General features: G+C 58.0%; 2 protein-coding genes across 8 annotated transcripts in view; one reads left to right on the plus strand and one right to left on the minus strand.

Annotated features, from left to right (window-relative positions):
- LOC135421908 (splicing factor, arginine/serine-rich 19-like) lies at positions 1–9,240 on the plus strand. Of its 5 annotated transcripts, none has more exons than XM_064670760.1 (14): positions 1–103; positions 908–1,037; positions 2,531–2,655; positions 3,212–3,302; positions 3,850–3,929; positions 4,128–4,172; positions 4,697–4,731; positions 5,108–5,271; positions 5,466–5,553; positions 5,708–5,788; positions 6,844–6,942; positions 7,232–7,947; positions 8,447–8,520; positions 8,702–9,240. In XM_064670760.1, exons 1-14 carry the CDS (start codon positions 18–20, stop codon positions 8,769–8,771), a joined length of 1,884 nt encoding a protein of 627 aa, XP_064526830.1. In that variant the 5' UTR covers positions 1–17; the 3' UTR covers positions 8,772–9,240. The 5 variants fall into 5 exon arrangements, with proteins under 5 accessions (XP_064526830.1, XP_064526831.1, XP_064526832.1 ...); XM_064670761.1 differs by having other exon boundaries at positions 5,469–5,553; XM_064670762.1 differs by lacking the exon at positions 5,708–5,788.
- CARMIL2 (capping protein regulator and myosin 1 linker 2) overlaps positions 9,109–13,056 on the minus strand; it is a 23,161-nt gene continuing 19,213 nt past the window's right edge. For 2 of the 3 annotated variants that reach the window (XM_064670748.1, XM_064670747.1), the window contains 8 exons: positions 12,339–12,744; positions 11,948–12,067; positions 11,592–11,628; positions 11,345–11,413; positions 10,750–11,055; positions 10,461–10,568; positions 10,096–10,206; positions 9,109–10,023 (listed from right to left, as the gene is read on the minus strand). In XM_064670748.1, coding sequence (XP_064526818.1) covers positions 9,848–10,023; positions 10,096–10,206; positions 10,461–10,568; positions 10,750–11,055; positions 11,345–11,413; positions 11,592–11,628; positions 11,948–12,067; positions 12,339–12,744 — 1,333 coding nt within the window. In that variant the 3' untranslated portion in view covers positions 9,109–9,847. The remainder of the gene's footprint in view (positions 10,024–10,095; positions 10,207–10,460; positions 10,569–10,749; positions 11,056–11,344; positions 11,414–11,591; positions 11,629–11,947; positions 12,068–12,338; positions 12,745–13,056) is intronic. The other variant, XM_064670749.1, reaches the window with a different exon arrangement.

The raw sequence follows: 13,056 nt of genomic DNA on the forward strand, positions 1-13,056 counted from the left end.
GTTCCGGGGTCGCGGCCATGGCGGCGGCGGCGGCGGCTGCTGCTCCCGGCGGGGACACGGAGCGGGACCGGCGGGACCAGCCGGGGCTGGAGGCGGCCGAGAAGTGAGGGGGGACCGGGGAACCGGGGAGGGGGGCAGCCCTGCCTGTCCCAGCCCTGCGTGTCCCCACTCCTGCCTGTCCCCAACTCCGGCTTGTCCCAACCCTGCTGGTCCCATCCCTGCTGTCCCCAGCCACTGCCTGTCTCCAGCCCTTGCCTGTCCCCCACTCGTGCCTGTCCCCCAACCCTGCCTGTCCCCAACCCCGGCCTGTCTGGCTCCTGCCTGTCCCCACTCCTGCTTGTCCCATCCCTCCTGTCCCCAGCCCCTGCCTGTCCCAACCCTCCCTGTCTCCAGCCCTTGCCTGTCCCCACCCCTGCCTGTCCCCAACCCTGACCTGTCCCAACCCTGCCGGTCCCATCCCTACTGTCCCCAGCCGCTGCCTGTCTGGCTCCTGCCTGTCTCAACCCTCCCTGTCCCCAGCCCTGCCTGTCACCGATCCTTCTCCCCTTGACAGTTCAGAGACTTATAATACCTGGTCAAAGGAAAATAATTATTGGGGGGATAATAAACAATAAAGGAGGAGGTAGAAATACAGGTCCTGAACCACGTGGGAGACTCACAGGAGGCCGGACACACTCCAGAGCTGCTGGTGTCCTCCCTCCACTGCCCAAGAGGGATGCAGCAGAACCTGCGTGCCCTCAGCAGTGGCTTCCTCAGCACAGCGCCCTCAGGTTGGGTCCTTGTGGAGAAGTGGTGGGATTTGGGCTGGATTTCAGCAATCTCCTGGGTTTGTGGCTGTGTTTGGGATTCAAAACCCTTCCCGGGATGTTGGTGCATTGCTTATGGCTTGGTGTCTCTTCTCTCGCAGGTCTATGTTTGTACACAAGAATGTGTCTTTTACCAAAATCTACGTCCTACAGCCATGGATCGTCAGCCTCTTGGAGAAGGATGACCAGCTGGGTGACCATGAGAATTTCCTGGCTGGGCAGGTGGTGCGGGTGAGTACTGAGAGGGACTGTCCCAAAGTGCTCCAACAGCCCTTGAAATCTAAATTCATGCAAGTGCTCTGTGGTTCCCCACTTGGTGGCTGTGGATGTGTGACCGTTCCTCCTCAATGTCCCTGATTTTAATTTTTTTTTTTTTGAGGAGGAGGAGCTTTGCTTTGCCCATTTCTGGCAGCTTTGACTGACTTTTCACCTATGGTAGGTGTGCCCTGCTCTTGCCCGAGATGTTTGTGAGTCTCAGAGGTCATCTCTCCTAGGCTTACACTTGCAGGCTGCCTTGTCTTCCTCCTTGTCCTCTTTGCATCCCTTCCTTGTAACATGCCAGTTGATGATGGAGGGTCCTGACAGTAGCATGAGGCAGAAACAGGACCTGCTGAGGTGTCTGGAGTCTCATCCTGCCTGATGGTGAGCCCTGGTGGGACCACGAGCTCGTTCTCCTCTCCTGGGAGAGCCTCTTTCTTAGTGGTTCAGGACATGGAGATCTAAGGCACAAAACCTGCTCCTGAAGGCTTTAGTCAGGGGACTCTGGGATGTCTGAGGCTTGATTAGAAGGAGGAAGGAAGCAGGAGGAACACAACTGAGTGGAGTCAGTGCTGGTGTGGGCTTGGACGGTTTGAATGAAGATGCTGTGAGACAAGTGGATGCACAAGCAAATGTTGGGTGGGCCTTGTGATGAGTTACTGATGTCTGCTGAGGGAACCCAGCTCTAGTGCTCTGGTTTGTGGTTCCCCCACAGCCTTTGGGTGCTGTAGCAGCATCTCACCATGGACATTATTGTTGGCCATCTCCTGACTTCTTTTGGGGAAGGAGATGTTTGAGGATGCTCACATGTCTCCTCGCTAACAGGGGCAGGAAGGAAAAGGATGGGAATTGTGATTTAAATAGGAGGAGAGATGAGATGGGGAGAAATAAGCAACAGTCAGAGAAAGCCAACTCTGTGGTCCTGTTCCTCATCCCATCTGAAGACATGGAGGTCGTGAAATCACTGTTTCCCTCTTCCAAGTCCCCTCTCCCAAGCAGGAGATCTCTTGTGCCTGGGCTGATGAAGTCACCAGTGAATAAGGGAATCCCCTCTCACCCAAGGTCTCAGGGGTTAATGGGGAGAGTTCCCTTGGTGTGACCACTCTCCAGCCTGTACCCACACCATGGATGACAGTTGGGCCCTGGGCTCCAGCTGTGCCTTCCATCCTCTGTTTCAAAACTATAGCTCCCAAATCTACCCTCTTCTTCAGTTTTTTTTACCCAGTCCTGAAAGCAGCCCTGCCCACTGCTGGTACTGGTGCTGTCCTGAAGCGTGGGCTGAGCCCACTCCCCCTCTGCTGCCCACCAGGACTTGCCCATAGTGAGAATCACACCACGTGTCTGAGACCATTGTCCAAACGCTTCTCGAGCTCCGGCAGGCTTGGTGCCGTGACAGCTTTCCTGGGAAGCCTTTTCCAGGTCTATAAACGAGATTTCTTTTTTCATTCTCCCCAATCTCTTGACAGGTCTTGAGTGACTCAGATGCCCCTGGCCGGCCTGGGGTCCTCCAGAGTGTTTCTCTGCAGGTCACCGATGGATCCCACTACATCCGCGTGGTCGTTGCACCTGAAGCTCTGCAGGCAGAGGAAAAGTGGGTTCCACCATGACTCACCTGTGGCTGGGACAGCGGTTCTCCACAGCTGCTAGTGGGGCTCCTGCCTGGTCTTGTTTCAGGTTGTGTTAAGCTAAAGCAATCTCAGGGTGGGAAGTCGGTGTGAAAGAGCTGCTAAGAGAAGCAAGCTGGAATGCTGTGCTCCGGTCTCGGCTGGCTGGGATGGGCAGGGGGCCGTGGCAGAAGCTGTGATACCATTAGAAAGGATTGAAGAGCCTGTGGGTTTTGTGAAAGGAGCCAGAGCATTAACCATGGGCTGCTCCTTCAGTGCTTTCCTCCGTTTCCCCATTTGGACACCCTTAAACTGGTGGGGTGCAGGTAGCAGAGCCAAGGATAAGCAGCAGGAAGAAGTTGCTTTTAGGCAGGAATTATTAAGGAATAAGGAACCCTTAGTCCCTGCTGCTCATGCCTAGACATGTTCCAGCATGCCCTAGTGTGGTTGGCAGAGCTGTTGGGGGAGCCCCACTGTGTGTCTGGGGGGGTCCAGCTCCATTCTTCATCTCTCCAAGGTGTTTCTGCTCTCCTCCTTTTCCAGTACCCACACGCATGTCCAGCTTGCCGGCCTCACCTGCAGAATTGTCGTCCTGCAGAAGTACAGAGTGTGTTTTCAGGAGGAGGCCAGACTGGTAAGTGCTCTGAGGAGTGGAAGCAGCCTGTTCCTTTACCTTGCTGTGCCTGCACACTTGCCTGCTTCCAGCTGCTGCCAGGAGCTGAACGCAGATGATGGGTGAAGATGATGGGCAGATGATGGGTGGGTGGCCTTTCATCTTCATCTGCAGCTCCTGGGAGGTGTGTGGCAGCTGGCCTGGGCTCTGGGGTGGGGGTGAGCCCTGCCTGGGGATGGGGTGTATCTCCCCCCGGGGCAGCCTGGCTGTCACTGTTGGGCAGCTGCAGAAGACCTGTGTGGGCTGGTGGCAGAGCTGCCTGCTGTCCCCTCAGGGGTTCAGAGGTGTCCCCACAGCCTCCCCTGGGCTGGCTGAGGAGCCATCAGCTGACACAGGAGGGTACAAACCCCCCGTTTAAGGGGGGTTGTCCTGTGTGAGGGGACCCTCACTTAGGCTGGGGGGTTGGTGGCAGAGCTGGGGTGGGTATGTGGGTGCTGGCTGGCCCTGAGGGAGGCGAGGGCAGAGGTGGGACTGCAGAGGTGCCTTGCAGGGTCTCTTCTCCCCACAGGAGGACTGCGAGTTCTACCTCACAGCCCAGCAGTTCATCGTGCTGCCCATCCAGAGGCAGAGGATAGAATCATCCGATGGGTAAGGCCTGTGGGGTGGGTGGGTAGGGGGCTCTGCTCAGGGGAGCTGCCTCATCTTCCCAGAGCAGCACTGACTCCAGGGTCATGGTGTGACCTGGTTGTGGTGGGGACCTTTTGAAAGAGGGATTGTCTCCATGGCAAGGGAAATGGAAGATGGGGATTTGGAGAGAATCAGTAACTGGCTTCTCTCTTGCTGCAGGAACCAGGAGCCTTCTGTGGTGAAGAAGATAAAGGAGCTGTGGCTGTAAGTGTGGGGCTGAGAGGTGTATCCAGACACCCTGATGAGAGCATACAGGCTTGGGCTTGGGGTTAGGGCAGGCTGGCAAGGGCCGGTAGTGTGGTGGCAGCTCCTGATTCACCTGTGACTCCCTGCCCCAAATTGTGACAGAGCTGAGTAGACCATGAAAAATGAGATCCTGGTGACACAGAGGGCTCTTCATCCCCAGCCCCTTCCTCTGAGCTGGGAGGAAACACCCATGGGGAGCTGGTTCCTGCCAGTGGTGGGCAGCACAGCTGGGTGGGTGAGCCCTGCACAGCTCATTCCTCCCTCCACCCTTGGAGACCCAACTCTGGAGATACTTGGGGCCCTCCATCAGCCCATCTCCAGGAGTGAGGCTCCCTAATGTCTATCCCTGGGATCCCAGCACCCAGTGGGGGATCCACAACTTTCACAAGCCTCTTCTGCCAAGCCAGGGTGCTTGATCTATGACCGAGAGCTACATGTGACCCATCCCTAACCTGGCTTTGTCTTCTCTTTGGTCATTACAGGAGGAATCCTGCTGTGAAGAATGCTTCCAGCTCAGGTAAAGAGTTGTGGGGGACACACGATGCTCTGGCTGCCTCGTAGAGTTGCTGGGTTTCCTCAGCTTGGTGTGTGTTAGGCAGAGGTAGCACAAGTATGGCCAGATCTCAAGGGTATGCTGCTAAACCCAAAGCAGGAAGAGGCAGTGCTGATAGCTGAAGCAGTATGGGACATGGCATGCTGTGTTCATGCTGCTGGCCCAGGAAGTGTGGACAAAGGAAAGAGAGTTTCTAGAAGCAAAGGAAGTGCAGAATTTTGGATATTTCCACAGATTTCAGTGCACACAACAGTCATGCAGCCAAGTAAAAGCATTTGCAAGTGGGGCTTGCCAGAGTTCAGCTGTCTGCTCCACACGTGTCTCTGTGTTCTTGCTTCAGACCCCTCCATCTCTCAGCTGATCGATGCCATAGGACAGAACCAGCTGGAGATTTTGAAGGAAAATGCTGAGGAATGCTTGGATTTACGGATGCCCAAGGAGGAGACGGTGACGGTGACGGACGAGGTTCCTGTCACCGAGTGGGAGGCAGAGCGCAAGAAAGAGGTCAGTCTGGCTTCTGGGAGCAGCTGAGGCGGGGCTGCGACAGCTCACGGTGCTCTGGTGGGGTGGGAGAAGGAAGGGGAAGGGCAGTGGGCAGAGCTGGAGATTGGCTGGGGAGGGAGATGGTGCTCGGCTGGCAGGTACAGGTGGGCTCCTGCACCCGGAGAGGGAAAACCACATAACATGTCTCATTTCAGCAGGGTCAGGATGTTTTCATGGTCCCAGTCAACACCCTGGTGATCCCTCCTGAGGAGGAGGAAGTTGCTTGTGATTCTTCCAAGACAGGTCAGTGCAGTGTCTGCATCTGCAGGGTACCCAGATGGGCAGTGCAGCGCCCAGCCATACGAAATGAGGGGCTCCCTGGAGTGGGGAGGACAGTTCCTTTGCTCTGGCTGTGCCACGTGCTGGGATGCGACCAACAGTGCCCCTTTCATTGCAGATACAAACAAAACAACTCCTGGGAAGAGTAGTGGTGACAGGACAGTGCCAGGGGACCCAAGTGTTGTATCCCAAGCCAGCCGTGAGTAGTGGGTCCTCCAGATCCCAGAATGGTTTTTGTTGGAAGGGATGTTAAAGACTGTCTAGTTCCAGTCCCCTGCCATGGGTAGGGACACTAGACCAGATTGCTCCAAACCCTGTCCAACCTGATCTTGAACACTTCCAGGAATGGGGCAGCCACAGCTTCTCTGGGCAGCCTATGCCAAGGCTTCCCCACCCTCACAGGGAAGAATTTCTTCCTTAAATCTAATCTAACCCTGTCCTCTGTCAGTTTGAAGCCATTCCCTCTTGTCCTGTAAATCCATGCCTTTGTCAGAAGTTCTTCTCCATCCCTCTTGGAGCATCTTTAGGTACTGGAAGGTGCTCTGAATTCTGCCTGTAGCCTTCTATGCTCTAGGCTGAATAACTCCAACTTTCTTAGCCTGTCTTCATAGCAGAGGTGCTCCAACCCTTGGATCATCCTCGTGGCCTCCTCTGGACTTGCTCCAGATCCCATCCAGCCTCTTATTAGTTTCCTGTGCAGTTGGCTCAACCCACCTCCTTGGACTGAGCAGAGGAGGTACCAGCATGGCCAGGTCTTTGGGAGACCTTGAGCAGGCAGGGAGTGGTTCTGTTCCTGCAGCCTCCTGAAGCTGAGCAGCTTTAGTTCATTATGCTGGGAACACAAGTCATTTTGTCCCTTTGATGCCAGCACAGAGCCCGAGTCTCCTGCCCAAGTGTAGGCTCCTTACTGACTCTGGTTCAGCACCAGGATGGGTTTGTGTCACCTCACTGAGCTTGGTGTCACAAAGCTTTGCTGCACAAGTACCTGCAGAAGCTCCGTGTAGAGAAGGAGGTGAAGGGAGATGCTGTCCTGGATAGTGCAGGATGTAGGAGAAGGTCTTCCTCTCACTGCCTGCTCTTTGGGCAGTGTCTGCCTCTCCACTGCCTGCTGGCTTGGAATACACCCCATTTTGGGCTGGGAAGGGTTTCAGAACTCCTCTTGAGAGCTGTCTCTGTCTGAGACCTTGTGCACAGGGTTGGAAGTGGGCAGCTGCTTTCTTTGCCAGAGTCAACCCTCCAGCCTCTTCCTTGCAGATGCTGAGTCACTGGCCTTGTCAGATAGCTTGGAGGGATCCCTGGACAACCCCTGGAACAGGATCCCCCCATTGTCTTTGACCCCGAGCTCTTCAGATGGTGAGTCCCCATGTCCCAGGGCATCCAGCCTGCCTTGCTGGCAGGAGACAACTCCTCTCTTCTCATTGGGTGTAGCTCATCCTGGATGCTGGCTTGATTTTCCCTGGCCAAAAATTAGTGCTTGATCTGCAACCAAGAGCTGCATGTGCCCCAACTCTAGCCTGGCTTTGTTCCCATTGCCCTGTGCCTGCATCATTCCAGCTCTGACATTCCAGCCCACACTGACATGCTGGGGCAGGTCCCACCACCAGCCCCCTGCCCAAACTGATGATGTGTTTCCTCTTACCAGAGAAAACCTTTCAACCTGATGCTTCCCTGAAGACCCAGAAAGATGTGTCTGCTGACAGCAACACCCCCGACCTGCTAGACCTGTGTAGCCAGGACTCTCCCAAGAGATTGCCACAGGGAGAGCCAGTAGAGACTTTCTCTCCCTCCCTGCTCTGCTCCTACAGCAATACCAGTCCACTGAAGACCAGCACCAGCCAGGCAGCATCAGCCTGTGGTGCCCCCTGCGCTGCTCAAGGCCCGCAGGGATCAAGGGGCTCTCAGACCACCCTGCCAACTCTTTCTCCAGATTTCCCTGTCTTGCCCAGCACCAGCTTGCAATCCATGCCCAACAGGATGCCTCACGGGGAGCAGGCATGCTCCAGTGGCACAGCTTTTCCTCCAGATGCGTTGAAGCCTTGTCCAGCTCCTGCCAGGACACGGAACCGAGCTGCTGCGGGTGCCAAGAGGAAGCTGATGGTGGGAGATGACCAGGCACTGCTGGCCCCCGGCGGGCAGCAGCATCCCCAGGGCACCCCAAGGGGCAGGGGGATAGGCACGGGCAGGAGATCAGAGCTCAGGAGCCCACGGGGTGCAAAGAAGAGCAGAAAGGAGACGGGGCTGCGAGATGGAAAGGAGCTTGAGGAGGAAGAGGAGGAGGAGGAGGAGGAAGAAGAGCAAGCGTCATCCTCTGCGAGCGGCCCCAGCTCCAGGCCGGAGCAGCGCAGAACTCTGGAGCCGGTAGATATGAAGCAGCTGGGGGGGTCCTTGGGGCCTGGGGGGGTCTCTGGGGAGGTTCTCTGTGCCCACACCCCTCACGTCCATTCCCAGCATCTTTCCTCATTGTCCTGTGGGGATGGGAAGTTGAAAGTAGGTGTCAGTGTAGATGGTGAAGGATCTGGGAACACCGTGGGAATTGTAATCATTTAGGCTGGAAAAGACCTTGTGAGACTGAGTCTAACTGTTCCCTCAGCACTGCCACGCCCACCACTGAACCGTGGCCTCAAGTGCTACATCCACATGCCTTTAAATCCTTCCAGGGATGGTGAAGATGTGGTTGAGCCCGAGCTGTGTGGGAACTATCAATTTCTGGGGCATCTTCCAAGATATCTGGGTAAAATAAGATCAAAAGAGCAGGAAACAATTGAGAGAGACACTCCAGAGTTTTCCTAGGGGTACTGGGCTTTCAGGGCTGTGCGTCTGGGGCAGACCCATCTCACCCTCCCCTTTGCTTTTGCAGTACGTGAGGAAACCAGCCCAGTACAAGTATGAGGCACCAAGCCCCGAGCTCTGCCAGCAGATACAGTCTATCAGGTCAGTGCAGCCATGGACTTGTGTGGCTGTCCCTTGTCCCTGCTGTGGGATGTGAGCATCACTGCTTGCATCCCTACAGCAAGTTCCCAACCTCTGCCTTACCCCTTGTCTCCAGCTGCCCCTGTGCCATGTCTGCAGCCGGGTTCCCTCTCACCTCAGCTCCTCCTGTCTGTTTTCACAGGATCTCCAAGGCAATGCTGAAGTGGGCGTGCTGGATACTGACAGAGGAGGAGGAGGAGGAGGATTCCTGAGCCTAGCCCGTTCTTCATTCTGTCCTTCTTTCACCGTATCCTCCAAAACACTGGGAAGAGCAGTCGGGGGGGATGTAGGGACACCAGGACCCCTGTGCCCAAGAGGACCACTGGCTGCAAAGACCCTGGCCCAGGGATGCTGGGATATGACCTGTTGAAAGCCAGCACCCTCGGTGCCAAGAGGGGAAAAAAAGCATCCATGCAGGAATGCCTGGGTGTGAGCTGGCATCCCTCTCCCACCTTGCCATCCTTTCCAAATGCCTTGGCATCTGGGGACAAGGGGTGACCCAGTGCCACTGTAGCAGCAATGGCAGAGGCCTGACAACCTGATCCCCTCTCCGAAGGTGCCCCAGGAGTTTGGATGTTTTATTGATTAGTTTGGGTAGGGTCCTGCACCGTTTGTTACAAAAAATATCCCGCAGGGTTATGCTGTAGAAATTAAAAATAAAAATTGTATATTTTTTAAATACACAGCTCTTGTATTAAAAAAAAAAAAAAAAAAAAAAGAAGAAGAAGAAATAAAACCAAACCAAAACAAGCATCTTGCTTTGTCGTAAACATCTGTGTAAGGAACGCGTTTGGTCCGGAGCGAAGGGCAACACAGGAGAAAGCCACTGGGGTGTTGGGATCGCGCTGGTGCCGTCAGGGATCTGCGGGGCTGGAGCTGCGTGCTGGAATGCTGGGGGTCGTGGTCCTGCCGATGGAAGCCTGCGTCTTGCGGGGGCTGGAGAGAGCGGCACCCCATGGGGCGAGGAGCTGGAGTGGTGAAAGCGCCTTGGGAACACTTCCTAAAAATAGCTGGCTGCCGAAAAATCACCGGCTCTCCCCCCTGCAGCCCACAGCGGGCACCGCGACACCGCTCGATGCGTCCTGCAGGCTCTGGCACGGTCCCTGGGCATCCTGGGCGATGCTGGTGGCCTGGCTTGTCCCCGTGGCACAAGTTGGGCGATGCCATCGTTGGCACATCCACGCCAGCCTGGTGCCCCGTCTCTCCGCACCCCAGCTGCCAAGCACCCTGGCACCGTGCACTTGCTTGCAGGGTTTTATTGGGAACAGTGTGGTGACATGCAGGGGCTTCACTGTCCCAGGGCCGGCTCCTCCCGGCCCGGCACCGGGCGTCTTTGGTCTACGGCAGCTGAGTCTTGTGCATTCCCAACAGTTTGTGCCAGGGCTTGCGGCCGCTCGCCATCAGTGCCTGTGCCAGTCTGCGGCTCCTCCAGCCCGGCACGGGGCCAGTCCTGCGGCGTGGCACCTGGAGAGGTCACAGCTGTGAGCGTGGCGGGACCCTCCGTACCCCAGCGCCTGCTTTAGCATCGTGTCTCACCTTCAGCATCCAAGGACGGTCCGGGCTCACCCTCCATCTCTGAGAGGGACTCGTGCTTGGTCCTGTGCCTGAGCACAGGCGACCGCCGCAGGCGCAGGGGAACGGTGCCCACTGGGGAAACACAACCCAGCCCCATGTTGCAGTGGGGTGCAGCAGCCTGGCTCCTGCCAGAACTGATCTCATTGCCAAGTTCCCCTTGGGCACTTCCCAGTGTGGCCGTGCCATTGTCTATCACCCTGGCACCACAAGCTGCCACCCATCAGCCGGGACAGGGAGCACCACCCCCCCTGTGGAATGCCACCACCCACCTCTGTTGGCGTTGGATGCAAGGGGGGTTTTGAGGTCCCACTACAGCCCCAACTTACTTCCCAGCTCTGCTGGGCACTCGGGCTCCCTGAGCTGCTCCTCATGGACGGACAGAGCTCGGCGGCCGGTCCCCCGTGGCGCTGCCAGCCGTGCCATCAGCCGGTTGTCTGGAAAAGGGGAGAGATGCCATTGTGGGGGAGCCTGCAGCACCCCGGCTTCCTCACAGCCCCCATCAGCACCCAGTACTGGTTGCTTGGCTCCCCGCTGCCCTCGCTTCCCAAGGGCTCCAAGAACAGGCCAGCAGTGGGATGGGGAACCCCCGTGGGCAGCTCATGCATCCATCCCTACCTTCGGTGTCGGGCGGTGCGGGCGGGGTGGGCAGGGGGCTGCCAGCACCCACCTCCCCACCATGGCTGACCCTCCGCGGCAGCGCCGCCGGCACGTTCCTGCCCAGCCGTGGGAGGCTGCTGCTCCAGCCCTCCCGGCCCCCGGGCTCCAGCAGCCCACTGGGCTCAGACAGGATGAAGGAGCGCCGGGGCTGGTCGGAGCTGGTGCCCAGTGGCTCAGCAGGCAGCTGCCTCCCCAGGGCTTTCCAGGCTGGCCGGGGCTCGGCACTGGGCTCCATCACAGCGGCCGGGCTGCGGAAGGGTGCGTCTGTGGGGCAGGCAGGAGGGAGCTGTGAGTGTCCAGAAGTGTAGGCTGGTGCTGGGAACCAGCCTGCAGCCAGTCCAGGGGCTGGGCAATGGGCTGGGTGTCCATCCACCATCACCAGGGATGGACACCCATGGGTGCAGGGCACCCTCTGGAGGGTAGCACCCTGCCCAGGTGCCTGTGCCCACCAGTCCCTCTTGGCTCCAATCTCCATGCTTGGTGCTAGGAGAGATAAAAAAGCCTTCTGCCCTGGGGGATGGTGAGACCCCCCTGGCACCCACTGGTAACCCACCTGTGGACACAGAGTGTGTGCGGGCCTTCAGAGATGGGGGGGAGTCCGCAGAGCTGTCCACAATATCCCCTGCAAGCACAAGCCACCAGTGAGTATCAGTGAGCTGGGGCCTGCCCTATGCCACCAGCACCCAGCAAGGGCAGGATGTAGTGGGACCCGCAGCTGGGAGCCCAAGAGGGCCAGCCCATGCCCACCCGTGGGTGCCCAGCTGGGTGGGGGTCAGGGTGGGGAGGGTGCAGCCCCTCACCATCTGAGCCGGCTTTCTTGATCTCGCTGTCTTTGTTCTGCAAGGGGAAAGAAACCTTGTAAGGGGGATGTCAGGGTGGCAGCACCCACAGGGCTGATGGTTGGCAGAGGGCAGGGTGCTGCCAGGCTCTGGGGTGGCTGCAAGGGGTGAGTGCATGCCAGAGAAGGAGACAGACAGACAGATACCACACAGTGCATAGGAACCCACGTAACAGTCCCCTTGCAGAGGGTTAGGTGACAGGGCAGAGGCCATGAGCAGCGGCAGCACAGAGCTGCCACCCCCCTCATCCCATGGACCACCATCTCCACCCACCCTGGGGGTGCAGGATCCATCCTGAAAATGGAGCCACTCCCCACCTGCAGCTTCTTGCTCTCAGCAGCCGGGCCCTTGGTGACGCCGATGCGGTGGAGCATGACCTGCACACGCTGCTCGAAGGAGCTGGACAGCTCCCCCTCGCTCTTCTCCAGGTGCCTCTTCTGCAGGAGAGACACAGCCCTGCTAGGGACATGGACTCGCCACAGCACCTACAGCACCCACCTGCCTGCCTGGGGAGCACCCAGGTCCCCAACCCCAAGTGTGCCACCGGGAGATGGTGACACGGACATGATCTAGTGGGGACATCCCCAGCCATTGCTCCGGTGTCCCTCCATTCCCTGGTGACCCCATCACCAGCATCCATGGCTGGGAGCAGCACACACTGGGAGAGCCAAACAGCAGTGGTGGCTCAGTGACCGTGACAGCGCTTACCTTGTCATGCCTGACCCCCAGCGCATCCTCGTCCTCCCCGGACAGCAAGATGAGTGACTGGGATTTGCCCTCCCGAGAGTACTTGGGCCGGATCCTTCGGGCAGAGTCGGGGGTCTGGCAGTGCTCAGGCTCTCCCTGGGGCTCAGCAGCGAGTCCCCCCTCCTCCGATTTACTCAGTGGCTTCCCCGCCTCGCCCGCCTTGCTGGGGGCTCGTAAAATGTCACTGAGCATTGAGCGCCTGCTCCTGGGGGCAGCGGGACCACCCTCGGGCTCCTTCTCACACCTCGAGCCCTGCCTGGATTTGGGTTTCTTGAAGGCAAAAAAATTCCCGATTTTCTTCTTGAGGGTGCGGGAGCCGGAGGGAGCCAGAGGGGCTGATCCTGGGCAGGTCTCTGGAGCTGCAGGGCTAGGGAGAGATGAAGCATTGGAAAAGGTGAGCTCCAGGCTGCTGAGGGACAAGGGATCAGCTTTTTACCCCCCCACACCTCAACAGGACAGATCCAGAGACCCTGGACATCCCACCTGAGATGACAGTATCCTGCCAAGGGCACCCATTCCCAGTGAGGGCTCCCATGGGTGCTGCCTCATTGCCTCCCCAGTGCAGGACAGACCCCATGGCCACATCCTGCACCCTGTGGCTGCTATCCCAGTCCTCCTCCCCCAGCCTTGCCCTGGGCAATGCCCCTGGGTGTGCTGCTTTCCCCAGCATCCCTTGGCA

This window comes from Pseudopipra pipra, chromosome 14, assembly GCF_036250125.1.
Source record: "Pseudopipra pipra isolate bDixPip1 chromosome 14, bDixPip1.hap1, whole genome shotgun sequence".
Lineage (NCBI taxonomy): Eukaryota > Metazoa > Chordata > Aves > Passeriformes > Pipridae > Pseudopipra > Pseudopipra pipra.